Below are 17,543 nucleotides of genomic sequence, written 5' to 3' on the forward strand. Positions count from 1 at the left end.
AGGAATGGGTGACGTTTCGGGACGAGACCCTTCTTCAGACTTTGATAACCAGCCTATGTTCTTTACTTTAGAGATACCAGTGTGGAAACAGGCCCTTCGGCCCACCGAGTCCACGCCGACCAGCGATCGCCCAGTAGGCTAGCACTCTCCTACGCACGAGGGCCAGTTTTCATTTTACAGGGGCCAATTAACCTACAAACCCGTACATCTTTGGAATGTGGGACTACGGGTGCTCTCTGTACAGAGTTTGCACGTTCTCCTTGTGACCGTGTGGGTTTTCTCCGGGCACCCCAGTTTCCTCCCACACACCAAGGCGTGCAGGTTTGTAGGTTAATTGGCTTTGGTAAAAATTGTAAATTGCCCCCAGTATGTAGGATAGTGCTAAAGTGCGGGATGATCGCTGGTCGGCGCAGACTCGGTGGGCCGAAGGGCCTGTTTGCACGCTGCATCATGTCATAAGGAACAGGAGTAGAATTAGGCCATTCGGCCCATCAAGTCTATCATGGCTGATGGTGAAGGTGTGGAATTCTCTGCCTCAGAAGGCAGTGGAGGCCAGTTCGTTGGATGCTTTCAAGAGAGAGCTGGATAGAGCTCTTAAGGATAGCGGAGTGAGGGGGTATGGGGAGAAGGCAGGAACGGGGTACTGATTGAGAGTGATCAGCCATGATCGCATTGAATGGCGGTGCTGGCTCGAAGGGCTGAATGGCCTACTCCTGCACCTATTGTCTATTGTCTATTGTCTCCCTCCCAACCCCATTCTCCTGCCTTCTCCCCATAACCTCTGTCACTTGTAGTATTCAAGAATCTATCTACCTCTGCCTTAAAAAATATCTAAATTGGCCTCTACAGCCTTCTGTGGCAAAGAATGCCGCAGATTCACCGCCCTCTGACTGAAGACATTTCTAAAAGAACATCCTTTAATTCTGAGGCTGTGACCTCTACTCCTAGACTAGTGTAAGAAAATAACTGCAGATGCTGGTACAAATCGAAGGTCTGAAGAAGGGTCTCGACCCGAAACGCCGCCCATTCCTTCTCTCCTGAGATGCTGCCTGACCTGCTGAGTTACTCCACCATTTTGTGAATAAATATCCAGTCCTAGACTCTCCCACTAACGGAAACATGTGCAGTACCTTTAAAATCTGCCAATTAGGGGGACATCTGGATGTGAACATCTTCAAATCACAGGACACCCTGACCTGGAGAAGGGTCCTGACCCGAAACGTCATCTACCCACGTCCTTTTCTCCAGAGACGCTGCCTGACCCACCGAGTTACTCCAGCTTTTGTGTCCATCTTCGATACATTGCTCCTTCAATGTTAGGCCTTAAGACATAAGAGCAGACTTAGGCCATTCGGCCCATCGAGTCTACTCCGTCTACCATTCGGTCATGTCTGATCTATTTTCCCTCTCAATCTCATTCTCCTGCCTTCCCCTCCCCCCTCCCCCCTGTGAGGAAAGACATTCTTGCCATAGAGGGAGTACAGAGAAGGTTCACCAGATTGATCCCTGGGATGGCAGGACTTTCATATGAAGAAAGACTGGATAGACTAGGCTTGTACTCGCTGGGATTTAGAAGATTGAGGGGGGATCTTATAGAAACTTACAAAATTCTTAAGGGGTTGGACAGGCTAGATGCAGGAAGATTGTTCCCGATGTTGGCGAAGTCCAGAACAAGGGGTCACAGTTTAAGGATAAGGGGGAAGTCTTTTAGGACCGAGATGAGAATTTTTTTTTTCACACAGGGAGTGGTGAATCTGTGGAATTCTCTGCCACAGAAGGTAGTTGAGGCCAGTTCATTAGCTATATTTAAGAGGGAGTTAGATGTGGCCCTTGTGGCTAAAGGGATCAGGGGGTATGGAGAGAAGGCAGGTACGGGATACTGAGTTGGATGATCAGCCATGATCATATTGGATGGCGGTGCGTACAGGCTCAAAGGGCCAAATGGCCTACTCCTGCACCTATTTTCTATGTTTCTATGTTTCTATATAAACCACGACGCCCTTTACTAATGAAGAATCTATCAATCTCCACTTCTAAAAATGCCCAATGAGTTGCCGATAAATTTCACAGATTCACCACCTCCTGGCTAAAGAAATTCCTCAACTCCATTCTAAAGGACCTGTCCCACTTAGGCGATTTTAAGGCGACTGCCGGCGACTAGGCTGTCGCCGAACGTTCGCCGGGGTGTCGCGGGATTGATCGCGAGGAGTCTTCAATGAATCGTAGCGGATCTCGGCGCGCCGCGGAAAAAAATTCTTGATAGAAATTTCTCGCCGACAGCTGGCTTGTCGCCAGGTATGGTAGCTTATTGCGGGCGCTGTCGCATGCTGTCCCCAGGTTTGCTAGGTTGTCGCAGATGCATTTAGAAGCACGTAATGTTAAATTAAGAAAAGGCATTTGAAGATAGTTTTGTTTGACCAATTTATTTACCGTCAGGTAGATTGGAGGCGACAGTTTGACGGTCAGGTAAGCGTGGGAATTTTGCGATGTTTCCGAAGACGGTGTAATCTCTTAGCTAGTTTCACAAAGAAAAGTAACTTGTATCGACCTGACTCGGCATTGTCGTGGTCATTGACGTAGGGTAAAAGAAAATCTCGGCCATCTGCTACGACTTTGACAGTCGCCTTAAAAATCGCGTAACTGGAACGACTTTATACTCTGAGGCAGTGACCATTGGTCCAAGAATCTCCCGCCACTGGAAACAACGCCTCCGCTGTCACGCTGTGAAAACGGAGAGGATGAGACGGAGCTTCTTCCCACAGGCCATCAGGACTGTCAACTTTTATAACCCCAGAGACTAAATTTTTTCGACACTTTTTGTGCTATGTTTAGTAACTTATTAACTTTATTTATATGCTGTAACTGTAATTCTTTTTGTGCACAACCCGCAGGCATTGCCACTTTCATTTCACTGCACATCGAGTATGTGTATGTGACAAATAAATTTGACTTGACTTGACATATCCTCTCTATCCAGGCCTTTCATTAGGTAGGTTTCAATAATCCCCCCTCCCCCCCCCCACTTTTCGGCCTAAATTCCAGTGAATACAGGCCCAGAGCCATCAAACGCTGCAGATAATTAAGACAGGGCAAAAGACATGGAATGGGAAATGGGACAGCATTGTTCATCTTAGCTCATAGTGATGCAGCCTGGAAACAGGCCCTTTGGTCCACCTTGCCCACACCTGCCCCAGCCACACCAGTCCCACCTACCCACGTTTGGCCCCTATCCCTCCAAACCGGTCCCATCCATGTACCTGTCTAACTGTTTCTTAAACATTGTGATAGTCCTAGCCTCAACTACTTCCTCGGGCAGCTCGTTCCATACACCCACCACCCTTTGTGTGAAAGGGTTACCCCTCAGACTCCTACTAAATCTTTTCCCCTTCACCTTAACCGTATGTACTCTGGTGCTCGATTCCCCTACTCTGGGCAAGAGACACTGTGCATCCACCCGATCTATTCCTCTCATGATTTTATACACCTGTGTAAGATCACCCCTCGTCCACTTGCGCTCTAAGTAACAGAGTCCCAGCCTACTCAACCCCAGAGCTCAGTCCCTCAAGTCCTGGCAATGTCCTCGCAAATCCTCTCTGTACCCTTTCCCCTCTCTGTACCCTTGACAACTGGAAAGTTGTCAAACTTTCTGAACTTTCTGAACTTTCTGAAGTTCCAATGTTTCCCCCACTGACGGACTGTACACAGCCAGGGCCAGGAAGCGAGCGGGCAAGATCATCTCTGACCCCTCTCACCCTGGCCACAAACTCTTTGAAGCACTTCCCTCTGGAAAGCGACTCCGGACTGTCAAAGCAGCCACAGCCAGACGTAAAAACAGGTTTTTTCCCCCACGAGCAGTAGCTCTATTCAATAACCAAAAGTCTGTAGCCTCCTTTTGCTCTGGTATTTTATTTCATTCTTCATGTGTGTAAATTATAATATTTTATTCTTAATTCTTTACTATATATTGTGTTGTTACTTGCGAGCAAAGCACCAAGGCAAATTCCTTGTTTGTGTACATACTTGGCTAATACAATTTATTCAATTCAATTCAAAATTGAATTCAAAATTCAATTCCAAATTAACCATATATAACCATATAACAACTACAGCACGGAAACAGGCCCGTTCGGCCCTACCAGCCCACGCCGACCACTCTCCCTGACCTAGTCTCATCTACCTGCACTCAGACCATAACCCTCTAATCCCCTCTTATCCATATACCTATCCAATTTCCTCTTAAATAATAAAATCGAGCCAGCCTCCACCACTTCCACCGGAAGCCCATTCCATACAGCCACCACCCTCTGAGTAAAGAAGTTACCCCTCATGTTACCCCTAAACTTTTGTCCCTCAATTCTGAAGCTATGTCCCCTTGTTGGAATCTTCCCCACTCTCAAAGGGAAAAGCCTACCCACGTCAACTCTGTCCGTTCCTCTCAAAATTTTAAAAACCTCTATCAAGTGCCCCCTCAACCTTCTACGCTCCAAAGAATAAAGACCCAACCTGTTCAACCTCTTTCTGCAGCTTAAGTGCTGAAACCCAGGCAACATTCTAGTAAATCTCCTCTGTACCCTCTCCATTTTGTCGACATCCTTCCTATAATTTGGCGACCAGAACTGCACACCATACTCCAGATTCGGCCTCACCAATGCCCTGTACAATTTTAACATTACATCCCAACTTCTATATTCGATGCTCTGATTTATAAAGGCAAGCATACCAAACGCCTTCTTCACCACCCTATACACATGAGATTCCACCTTCAGGGAACAATGCAGTTATTCCCAGATCCCTCTGTTCCACTGCATTCCTCAATTCCCTACCATTTACCCTGTACGTCCTATTTTGATTTGTCCTACCAAAATGCAGCACCTCACACTTATCAGCATTAAACTCCATCTGCCATCTTTCAGCCCACCCTTCCAAAAGGCACAAATCTCTCTGTAGACTTTGAATTCAAAATTCAATTCAAAATCCAATTCAATTCAACAACATCTTTCCTATAACATGCTGCCCAAAACGGGCGTGCAGTGTAGGTTTACTAGGTTCATTCCCAAAATGGAGCGACTAGGCTTGTATACACTGGAATTTAGAAGGATGAGAGGGGATCTTATCAAAACGTATAAGATTATTAAGGGGTTGGACATGCTAGAGGCAGGAAACATGTTCCCGATGTTGGGAGAGTCCAGAACCAGAGGCCACAGTTTAAGAATAAGGGGTAGGCCATTTAGAACGAAGGTGAGGAAAAACGTTTTCAGTCAAGAGAGTTGTGAATCTGTGGAATTCTCTGCCTCAGAAGGCAGTGGAGGCCAATTCTCTGAATGCATTCAAGAGAGAGCTAGATAGAGCTCTTAAGGATAGCGGAGTCAGGGGGTATGGGGAGAAGGCAGGAACGGGGTACTGATTGAGAATGATCAGCCATGATCACATCGAATGGTGTTGCTGGCTCAAAGGGCCGAATGGCCTACTCCTGCACCTATTGTCTATTGTAAAAACTGAACACAATCCTTGCATGAGCTTCGGGAATTACAAGCTAAATTACACAAAGTCTGGCTCTAATTTACATCAGCCGCACAGTGTTTGAATTTTCTACCTTATGCTTTCCTTTTGTTCTGGAGTGTTTTCCTCTTCTGCTTCCCTTGTCGTCCTCATCGTCGTCCTCGTCGGAGAAGGCCTGCAACAAAAACCGAGTAGATACCGTCAATGCTACTCACTCTCCCGCGGTCTAGGCTTAAGCTCAGGGGTGACCGCGCTTTTGCGGTTGCAGCTCCTCGACTGTGGAACAGCATCCCTCTCCCCATCAGAACTGCCCCCTCCATCGACTCCTTCAAGTCCAGGCTCAAAACCTATTTCTACTCCCTCGCGTTTGATGCCCTCTGAGGGGGGCGCCGTGAATTGTTTATGTATGTGCTGTCATGTTTGTGTGCCATTGTATGTTCGTTTCTTAGTACCTGATATGATGTACAGCACTTTGGTCAACGCGGGTTGTTTTTAAATGTGCTGTACAAATAAAATTGACTTGACTTGACTTGACATAGAAACATAGAAAATAGGTGCAGGAGTAGGCCATTCGGCCCTTCGAGCCTGTACGCACCGCCATTCAATATGATCATGGCTGATCATCCAACTCAGTATCCCGTACCTGCCTTCCCTCCACACCCACTGATCCCTTTAGCCACAAGGGCCACATCTAACTCCCTCTTAAATATAGCCAATGAACTGGCCTCAACTACCCCCTGTGGCAGAGAATTCCACAGATTCACCACTCTCTGTGTGAAAAAAAACTTTCTCATCTCGGTCCTAAAAGACTTCCCCCTTATCCTTAAACTGTGACCCCTTGTTCTGGACTTCCCCAACATCGGGAACAATCTTCCCGCATCTAGCCTGTCCAGCTCCTTACGAATGTTGTAAGTTTCTATAAGATACCCCCTCAATCTTCTAAATTCCATGACTTAGAGGGCATAGCTATAAGGCGAGAAAGAGAAAGTTTAATGGAGTGGACCGTACCACTCCTGCGTTGGTGCAGCACCCTCTCCTCCCCACTCTACCCCCTCCCCTTCTTCCCCTCCCCCCCTCAACCCCCCTTATCCTCCCTCCACCCCTTCCTTAAAATTTAAAGATTTAAACTTTAAAATGTGAATAACTTAAAAAATATAACACCGATTTCACTGAAACTTCCTCCATTAGCACCAAAGGGACGACGGTGAGTAAGGTGGGCCTAAAATCGTTGCGTTATCGTGTGCCGTTTTGGCTGTAGTTCAGGAACAAACAAACAAACACACAAACGAGAGTTTTAGTATATAGAGGATGCGAGGGCAAGTTTTTTTTATACACATAGTGGGGGATCTAAAGCATTGTCAGGGGTGGTGGTGGAGGCAGATACATTGGTAGCTTTTAAGTGGTTTCTAGACAGGCACATGGAAATAGAAGGATATGGATCATGTGCAGGACAGATGAGATCAGTTTAACCTAGCATCATGTTCCCTGCAAACATCGTGGGCCAAAGAGCCGAATCCTGTGCGGTTTAGTTTAGTTTCGAGATACAACAAAGAAACAGGCCCACCGAGTCCGCGCCGACCGGCGATCCCCGCACATTAACGCTACTCTACCACACACCAGGGCCAATTTTACATTTATACCAAGCCAATTAACCTACAAACCTGCACGCCCTTGGAGTGTGGGAGGAAACCGGAGATCTCGGAGAAAACCCACGCAGGTCACGGGGAGAACGTGCAAACTCTGTACAGACAGCGCCCGTAGTCGGGATCGAACCCGGGTCTCTGGCGCTGTGAGGCAGCAACTCTACCGCTGTGCCACCGTGCTGTTCTTTGTTATAAATCTTCATCAGTTTGTCTTTAGTGAATACTAGACCAAGTCGACCCGTTGAGCCCAAACCTATCCTGCATTGGTGCAGCACCCTCTCCTCCCCCCCCCCTTCACATCCCCTCCCCACTCCATCCCCCTCAACCCCCCCTTACCCTCCCTCCTACCCCTCCCTCCCTCCTACCCTAGCAGATAGATTTAAACTTTAAATATGAATAACTTTTAAAATATAACACCGATTTCAATGAAACCTCTTCCATTAGCGCCAAAGGGACGACGGTGAGTCAGGAGGGCCTAAAAATGTTGCGCTATCGTGAACCGTTTTGGATGTAGTTCAGGAACAAACAAACAAACAAACGAGAGATTGTTAGTAATAGATGTGGAACGATGGTCACACCAGCATTAATTTGTTTTTTTCATTTAGTTTCACTCTACCTTCTGTCTTCCTTTTGGTTTCTCCGTTTTTTGCACCTTCTTGCTTGTCTTACTTTCGTCCTCATCTTCTGACGTGACCTGCAGTGGAGAACATTCAGATCCAAGTCAACAACTCATCTGGAGCCAGTCTAGCTGGCGGGCTGTACTGTGAGTGAACTTTGATTTTTTTAAAAAAGTTTAGTTTAGAGATGCAGCGCAGAAACAGGCCCTTCGGCCCACTGGGTCCACGCCAACCAGCGATCCCCGTACATTCACACTGACCTACACACACACCAGGGACAATTTACATTTACACTAAGTCAATTAACCTACAAACTTGTACATCTTTGGATTGTGGGAGGAATTGAATAGAATTGAATTGAATAAATTTTATTAGCCACTAGACCAAGTGTGCTTGTTTGCGTGCCGGAAAAAGGTACATGATAGGAATGGTTTAGAGGGATGTGGGCCAACACGGGCAGGTGGGAGTATTGTAGATGGGGCATGTACGTCGGTATGGGCAAGTTGGGCCGAAGGGACTGTTTCTGAGCTATATGACTATCTGACCCTTATCTTGACCCGATCAAGTGCTAATGGCTTAACCATCAGTACCCTCAACTACAGATGCTCCTCGACCTACGATAGACAATAGACAATAGGTGCAGAAGGGGGCCATTCGGCCCTTCGAGCCAGCACCGCCATTCAATGTGATCATGGCTGATCATTCGCAATCAGTACCCCGTTCCTGCCTTCTCCCCATACCCCCTGACTCCGCTATCCTTAAGAGCTCTATCTAGCTCTCTCTTGAATGCATTCAGAGAATTGGCCTCCACTGCCGTCTGAGGCAGAGAATTCCACAGATTCACAACTCTCTGACTGAAAAAGTTTTTCCTCATCTCCGTTCTAAATGGCCCACCCCTTATTCTTAAACTGTGGCCCCTGGTTCTGGACTTCCCCAACATTGGGAACATGTTTCCTGCCTCTAACGTGTCCAACCCCTTAATAATCTTATATGTTTCGATAAGATCCCCTCTCATCCTTCTAAATTCCAATGTATACAAGCCTAGTCGCTCCAGTCTTTCAACACATGACATTTGCTTCGACTTACGATGGAAAGCGATACACATTCAGTAGAATCCGTACTTCGAATTCTGATCTTTTCCCGGGTTAGCGATATGCGGTACGATACTCTCTCGTCTTGCCGAGCAACTGCAGTGAGCCGCAGCTCCCAGCCAGCCTTGCGGTCGATCACGAGTGTAAATAACCGGTACTGTGCAGTGCACTGTGTTGCCAGCATTTTGGGGATTTTGCCCAACTGTAGGCTGATGTAAGTGTTCTGAGCACGTTTAAGTTGGGGTCGGCTAGGCTGTGATGTTGGGTGGGTTAGGTGGCTATGATGTTAGGTAGGCTAAGCCATGATGTTGGGTAGGTTAGGTGGCCATGATGTTGGGTAGGTTAGGTGGCTACGATATTCAGTAGGTTATGCAGCTATGATGTTGGGTAGGTTAGGTGGCTATGATGTTGGGTAGGTTAGGCTAGGCTGTGATGTTGGGTAGCTTATGCAGCTATGATGTTAGGTAGGTTAGGCCAGGCTGTGATGTTGGGTAGGTTAGGTGTCTGATGTTGGGTTGGTTAGGCTAGGCTAGGCGATGATGTTGGGTAGGTTAGGTTGGGCCATGATGTTGGGTAGATTAGGTGGCTGTGATGTTGGGTATGTTAGGTGGCTGTGATGTTGGGTAGGTTAGGTGGCTATGATGTCGGGTATGTTAGGTGTCTGATGTTGGGTAGGTTAGGTGGCTATGATGTTGGGTAGGTTAGGTGGCTATGATGTTGGGTAGGTTAGGTGGCTATGATGTTGGGTATGTTAGGCTAGTCTATGATGTTGGGTAGGTTAGGCTAGGCCATAATGTTGGGTAGCTTAGGTGGCTATGATGTTGGGTAGGTTAGGCTAGTCTATGATGTTGGGTAGGTTAGGTGGCTGTGATGTTGGGTAGGTTAGGCTAGGCTAGGATGTTGGGTAGGTTAGGTGGCTGTGATGTTGGGTAGGTTAGGTGGCTAGGATGTTGGGTAGGTTAGGTGGCTGTGATGTTGGGTAGGTTAGGCTGGGCCATGATGTTGGGTAGGTTAGGTGGCTATGATGTTGGGTAGGTTAGGCTAGGCCATGATGTTGGGTTGGTTAGGCTAGGCCATGATGTTGGGTAGGTTAGGTGGCTGTGATGTTGGGTAGGTTAGGCTAGGCTAGGATGTTGGGTAGGTTAGGTGGCTGTGATGTTGGGTAGGTTAGGTTGGGCCATGATGTTGGGTAGATTAGGTGGCTGTGATGTTGGGTAGGTTAGGTGGCTGTGATGTTGGGTAGGTTAGGTGGCTGTGATGTTGGGTAGGTTAGGCTAGGCTATGATGTTGGGTAGGTTAGGCTAGGCTATGATGTTGGGTAGGTTAGGTTAGGCTATGATGTTGGGTAGGCTAGGCTAGGCCATGATGTTGGGTAGGTTAGGTGGCTGTGATGTTGGGTAGGTTAGGTGGCTGTGATGTTGGGTAGGTTAGGCTGGGCCATGATCTTGGGTAGGTTAGGTGGCTATGATGTTGGGTAGGTTAGGCTAGGCCATGATGTTGGGTTGGTTAGGCTAGGCCATGATGTTGGGTAGGTTAGGTGGCTGTGATGTTGGGTAGGTTAGGAATAAGGCCATAATGTTGGGTAGGTTAGGTGGCTGTGATGTTGGGTAGGTTAGGCTAGGCTAGGATGTTGGGTAGGTTAGGCTAGTGTATGATGTTGGGTAGGTTAGGTGGCTGTGATGTTGGGTAGGTTAGATGGCTACGATATTCAGTAGGTTATGCAGCTATGATGTTGGGTAGGTTAGGCTAGTCTATGATGTTGGGTAGGTTAGGTGGCTGTGATGTTGGGTAGGTTAGGTGGCTAGGATGTTGGTCGGTTAGGTGACTGTGATGTTGGGTAGGTTAGGTGGCTGTGATGTTGGCTAGGCTAGGCTATGATGTTGGGTAGGTTAGGCTAGGCTATGATGTTGGGTAGGTTAGGTGGCTATGATGTTGGGTAGGTTAGGCTAGTCTATGATGTTGGGTAGGTTAGGTGGCTGTGATGTTGGGTAGGTTAGGTGGCTATGATGTTGGGTAGGTTAGGTGGCTGTGATGTTGGGTAGGTTAGGCTGGGCCATGATGTTGGGTAGGTTAGGTGGCTATGATGTTGGGTAGGTTAGGCTGGGCCATGATGTTGGGTAGGTTAGGTGGCTATGATGTTGGGTAGGTTAGGCTGGGCCATGATGTTGGGTAGGTTAGGTGGCCATGACGTTGGGTAGGTTAGGTGGCTATGATGTTGGGTAGGTTAGGCTAGGCCATGATGTTGGGTAGGTTAGGTGGCTGTGATGTTGGGTAGGTTAGGTGGCTATGATGTTGGGTAGGTTAGGTGGCTGTGATGTTGGGTAGGCTAGGCTAGGCTATGATGTTGGGTAGGTTAGGCTAGGCCATGATGTTGGGTAGGTTAGGTGGCTGTGATGTTGGGTAGGTTAGGTGGCTATGATGTTGGGTAGGTTAGGTGGCTGTGATGTTAGGTAGGCTAGGCTAGGCTATAATGTTGGGTAGGTTAGGCTGGGCCATGATGTTGGGTAGGTTAGGTGGCTGTGATGTTGGGTAGGTTAGGTGGCTATGATGTTGGGTAGGTTAGGTGGCTGTGATGTTGGGTAGGCTAGGCTAGGCTATAATGTTGGGTAGGTTAGGCTAGGCTATGATGTTGGGTAGGTTAGGCTAGGCTATGATGTTGGGTAGGTTAGGCTAGGCTATGATGTTGGGTAGGTTAGGTGGCTGTGATGTTGGGTAGGTTAGGCTAGGCTATGATGTTGGGTAGGTTAGGTGGCTGTGATGTTGGGTAGGTACGGCTAGGCTATGATGTTGGGTAGGTTAGGTGTCTGATGTTGGGTAGGTTAGGTGGCTATGATGTTGGGTAGGTTAGGTGGCTAAGATGTTGGGTAGGTTAGGTGGCTAAGATGTTGGGTAGGTTAGGTGGCTGTGATGTTGGGTAGGTTAGGTGGCTGTGATGTTGGGTAGGTTAGGTGGCTGTGATGTTGGGTAGGTTAGGTGGCTGTGATGTTGGGTAGGTTAGGTGGCTGTGATGTTGGGTAGGTTAGGTGGCTACGATGTTGGGTGCGTTAGTCTAAGCCATGATGTTGGGTAGGTTGGGCTAGGCCATGATGTTGGGTAGGTTAGGTGGCTGTGATGTTGGTGGGTTAGACTAGGCCATAATGTTGGGTAGGTTAGGCTAGGCTATGATGTTGGGTAGGTTAGGTGGCTACGATGTTCAGCAGGTTATCATTGGTAGGTTAGGTGCATTTAATGAATTTTCGACTTACAATATTTTCGATTTGCGATGGGTTTATCGGAACGTAACCCCATCGTTATTCGAGGAGCATCTGTAATTAATTAATGGCAATAAAGCTTCAGATTCTGGCTAGCTCTTGAGAATTTGCTCTTCTTCAAATTTGGATACCCTTGACCAGCAAGAGGTTCCTTTATCCTTTATGGATTCTGAATATCCAAGGTTGGACAATAAATGCCTGTATTACCAGTGAAAGAATAATATTTGTAAAGACAGCGTGCAACTTGACAAGCATGAGACTGGTACCTTTTTCTCTTTGGCCTTTTCTCGTTCGTTTTTCTTGCTCTTTTTATTTTGCTTGTTGTCATCTTCTTCGGGCGTGGGCTATTGGACAAGATAATTATTGCAAAACTGAGTGAAGCTTTAGACTTTAGAGATACAGCGTAGAAACAGGCCCTTCGGCCCACTGAGTCCACGCCAAACAGCAAACACCAACTTCGCTAACACTATCCTACACACCGAGGACAATTTTACAACTTACAGGTGCTAATTAACCTACAAACCTGCACGTCTTTGGAGTGTGGGAGGAAACCGGAGCACCCGGAGAAAGCTCACAGTCACGGGCAGAACGTACAAACTCCGTACAGACAGCAGCCATAGTCAGGATCGAACCCGGGCCTCTGGCGCTGTGAGGCAGCAACTCTACTGCTGCGCCACCGTGCCAACCCTAGCTGGTAAATTTGGAAGCTGTGACAATCAGCATTCTTCCTCAGTTAAATGAATCTTCCTTGCCTCACATCTTCACTGGGGCCTTACACAAGGATGTTCAGAGGCACAATCAAACTGTAACTCTCTCCACCCTCCACGTTCACAGGTATGAATTTTCCAGCAGACCTTAATGATCAAGGCATGTTTAGACAATAGGTGCAGGAGGAGGCCATTCGGCCCTTCGCATCAGCACCACCATTCACCGTGATCATGGCCGGTCATCCACAATCAGTACCCCGTTCCTGCCTTCTCCCCATACCCCCTGACTCCGCTATCTTTAAGAACTGTTTAACTCTCTCTTGGAAGCATCCAGGGAATTGGCCTCCACTGCATTCTGAGGCAGAGAATTCCACAGATTCACAACTCTCTAGGTGAAAAGGTTTTTCCTCATCTCAGTTCTAAATGGCCTACCTCTTATTCTTAAACTGTGGCCCCTGGTTTGGGACTCCCCCGACATCGGGAACATGTTTCCTGCCTCTAAAGTGTCCAATCCCTTAATAATCATATGTTTCAATAAGATCCCCTCTCATCCTTCTAAATTCCAGTGTATACAAGCCTAGTCGTTCCATTCTTTCCTCATACGACAGTCCCGCCATCCCGGGAATTAATCTGGCGAACCTACGCTGCACTCCACTGCCTTCATAACGAGAGGATTTGAGTACAGGAGCAAAGAAGTCCTTCTGCAGTTGTACAGGGCCCTGGTGAGACCGCACCTGGAGTATTGTGTGCAGTTTTGGTCTCCTAATTTGAGGAAGGACATCTTTGCTATTGAGGCAGTGCAGCATAGGTTCACCAGGTTAATCCCCGGGATGGCGGGACTGTCATATGAGGAAAGAATGGAAATACTAGGCTTGTATTCACTGGAGTTTAGAAGGATGAGAGGGGATCTTATAGAGACGTATAAAATCATAAAAGGACTGGACAAACTAGATGCAGGAAAATGTTCCCAACGTTGGGGGAGTCCAGGACCAGGGGCCACACAGTCTAAGAATAAAGGGGGGGGGTCATTTAAAACTTAGATGAGAAGAAACGTTTTCACCCAGAGAGTCGAGAATTTGTGGAATTCTCTGCCACAGAGGGCAGTGGAGGCCAATTCACTGGATGGATTTAAAAGAGAGTTTGTTAGAGCTCTAGGGGCTAGTGGAATCAAGGGATATGGGGAGAAGGCAGGCACGGGTTACTGATTGTGGTGATCAGCCATGATCACAATGAATGGCAGTGCTGGCTCGAAGGGCCAAATGGCCTCCTCGTGCACCTATTTTCTATTAATTCCTTCAGTCACAGACGGTGGTGAATCTGTGGAATTCATTGTCACAGAAGGCTGTGGAGGCCATTGCTTTTTTTTAAAAAGCAGCCCAGCTAAGGATAATCCCACACGGGATTAAAATCGTAGAACGATGCACAGATGCTGCTGAGATCCTCCAGCCATTTGCTTTTTTGCTCAAAATCCCTCAATTTTTGCTATCTGTTGTGTCTTTACCAATCATGCTCAATGCAAATGTGTAGGAAGGAACCGCGGAAGCTGGTTTAAAGCGAAGATAGACAGTAAAAGCTGGAGTAACTCAGCGGGACAGGCATCATCGCTGGAGAGAAGGAATGGGTGATGTTTCGGGCCGAGAGCCTTCTTCAGACGTTAGTGTCCGTGCTCAATGCAAATCTCTACGGACATAAACAACTGGTAGTTACCACCATCTAGAGGCAGAGATCATATTTACAGGTGCTCCTCGACTTACCATGGGGGGTTATGTTCCGATAAACCCATCGTAAATCAAAAAATATCGTAAGGCGAGAACGCTTATCGCTTGCCCGGGAATTTTTGTTTACATTTACCAAGCCAATTAACCTACAAACCCACACGTCTTTGGAGTAGAAACATAGAAAATAGGTGCAAGAGGAGGCGATTCGGCTCTTCGAGCCAGCACCGCCATTCATTGTGATCATGGCTGATCGTCCACAATCAGTAACCCGTGCCTGCCTTCTCCCCGTATCCCTTGACTCCGCTAGCCCCTAGAACTCCATCTAACTCTCCAAGTGTGGGAGGAAACTAGGGACAATTTTTACATTTACCAGGCCAATTAACCTACAAACCTGCACGTCTTTGGAGCGTGGGAGGAAACCGAAGATCTCGGAGAAAACCCACGCAGGTCACGGGGAGGACGTGCAAACTCCGTACGGACAGCACCTGAAGTCAGTCGGGATGGAACCCGGGTCTCCGGCACTGCATTCGCTGCAAGGCGGCAACTCGACCGCCGCGCCAGCCCTTGTTCCTTGCGTCTCGGACCAACACGTGCTCTCAGCAATGCTGTGTAAATTCCACACCAACCTTGTCTTTCTGACGATTTTCTCTCTTGCTGTTCTGCTTCTCTCCTTCGCCATCCCCACCGTCCCCTTCGTCGTCGTCTTCACTCTGTTCAAGACTCAGAGCGGCAAAGATATTGCCAGCCTTCGAATAAAACAAGAAACATCGATGTACTAAAACTCTCGTTTGTTTGTTTGTTACTGAACCACAGCCAAAATGTTACACGATAGCCGCTACTGCTGTGAATCACTGTACTCTGTAATGAAGTTTGTGAAGGCGAAGCATCGTGCAACCCTTACAAACCAACACCTGACGGAGCTAATTCGTACAGTTGTGACAACATATCAGCCAGATTTTCAACGACTCACAGCCAAGATGGAGACCCACAAGACCACTACTAGCAGTAAATAGCGGCTTTAATAGCCTGATATTTGTAGCATTGTCTGTTTGTCATAAAAATATTATGATAAGACTGTAATTTTGTAAGGTGGTATCTGATTAAAATATCTCTAATTTTATTGGTTTGCTTTTAAAAAAAAACATATTTTCCTCCATGTTTTGACCTCAAGTTAGGAAGAGGGGATGTTCAACGAGATCTGGGTGTCCTAGTGCATCAGTCACTGAAAGGAAGCATGCAGGTACAGCAGGCAGTGAAGAAAGCCAATGGAATGTTGGCCTTCATAACAAGAGGAGTTGAGTATAGGAGCAAAGAGGTCCTTCTACAGTTGTACAGGGCCCTAGTGAGACCGCACCTGGAGTACTGTGTGCAGTTTTGGTCTCCAAATTTGAGGAAGGATATTCTTGCTATTGAGGGCGTGCAGCGTAGGTTCACTAGGTTGATTCCCGGAATGGCGGGACTGTCGTATGTTGAAAGGCTGGAGCAATTAGGCTTGTATACACTGGAATTTAGAAGGATGAGGGGGGATCTTATTGAAACGTATAAGATAATTAGGGGATTGGACACATTAGAGGCAGGAAACATGTTTCCAATGTTGGGGGAGTCCAGAACAAGGGGCCACAGTTTAAGAATAAGGGGTAGTCCATTTAGAACGGAGATGAGGAAGAACTTTTTCAGTCCGAGAGTGGTGAAGGTGTGGAATTCTCTGCCTCAGAAGGCAGTGGAGGCCAGTTCGTTGGATGCTTTCAAGAGAGAGCTGGATAGAGCTCTTAAGGATAGCGGAGTGAGGGGGTATGGGGAGAAGGCAGGAACGGGGTACTGATTGAGAGTGATCAGCCATGATCGCATTGAATGGCAGTGCTGGCTCGAAGGGCTGAATGGCCTACTCCTGCACCTATTGTCTATTGTCTATTGTCTATTGATATTTACTAAGACAAATAAATATCATTAAAAATATAATGTTTTCCTTTTTAGTTTTAGTTTTGGTAGTCTAATTTTATGTTACTGAAATGCAAATTTGCACGTTTTTCTTAGGTTCCCGTAGTTTATTACCGTATTAAATACGCTCAATATAGTTAAAACAATCATCAGTCAAGATTTTGAAAACATTTGGTATATATGTGTACTTTGTGATTACTGAAACTAATACAAATAACAGTTTAAAAAATGAATGCATACATGAATAAATATTATTGCATAAATGCATTTCTTAATATTTATATAATTTTTTTGTAACAAAATGTGTATGTAACAATAAAAACGTATGTGTAAATTTTATTCATGTCTCTCAAACATCTTAACTTTATCGTATGTGGCTCTTACATTCAGCAAGTTTGGCCACCCCTGCAATAGCGCGACAATTTTAGGCCCACCTTACTCACCGTCATCCCTTTGGTGCTAACTAATGGAAGAGATTTCATTGAAATCGGTGTTATATTTTTTAAGTTATTCACATTTTAAAGTTTAAATCTATCTCCTCGGGAGGGAGGGGGGAGGAGGGAGGATAAGGTGGGGTTGAAGGGGATGGAGTGAGGGGGCAGGGAGGAGAGGGTGCTGCAGGAGAGGTTTGGGCCCAACGGGTCCACGGTCTACTTTACTTTTAGAGTTTAGGAGGTTGAAGGAGGGGGGGGGGAGGGACCTCATTGACAATAGACAGTAGACAATAGACAATAGGTGCAGGAGGAGGCCAGTCGGCCCTTCGATCCAACACCACCATTCAATGTGATCATGGCTGATCATTCTCAATCAGTACCCCGTTCCTGCCTTCTCCCCGTACCCCCTGACTCTGCTATCCTTAAGAGCTCTATCTAGCTCTCTCTTGAATGCATTCAGAGAATTGGCCTCCACTGCCTTCTGAGGCAGAGAATTCCACAGATTCACAACTCTCTGACTGAAAAAGTTCTTCCTCATCTCCGTTCTAAATGGCCTACCCCTTATTCTTAAACTGTAGCCCCTGGTTCTGGACTCCCCCAACATTGGGAACATGTTTCCTGCCTCTAATGTGTCCAATCCCCTAA

The 17,543-nt window shown here is 46.9% G+C and overlaps 1 protein-coding gene across 1 annotated transcript in view; it reads right to left on the reverse strand.

The window, feature by feature from the left end:
• abcf1 (ATP-binding cassette, sub-family F (GCN20), member 1) overlaps positions 1-17,543 on the reverse strand; it is a 76,430-nt gene that overhangs the window by 42,208 nt on the left and 16,679 nt on the right. The window contains exons 6-9 of the mRNA XM_078416325.1: positions 15,153-15,272; positions 12,368-12,445; positions 7,759-7,836; positions 5,594-5,674 (exon numbers count right to left, since the gene is read on the reverse strand). Of these exons, the coding sequence (XP_078272451.1) occupies positions 5,594-5,674; positions 7,759-7,836; positions 12,368-12,445; positions 15,153-15,272 (357 nt within the window). The remainder of the gene's footprint in view (positions 1-5,593; positions 5,675-7,758; positions 7,837-12,367; positions 12,446-15,152; positions 15,273-17,543) is intronic.

Source organism: Rhinoraja longicauda, chromosome 19, assembly GCF_053455715.1.
Source record: "Rhinoraja longicauda isolate Sanriku21f chromosome 19, sRhiLon1.1, whole genome shotgun sequence".
In the NCBI taxonomy this organism is placed as follows: domain Eukaryota; kingdom Metazoa; phylum Chordata; class Chondrichthyes; order Rajiformes; family Arhynchobatidae; genus Rhinoraja; species Rhinoraja longicauda.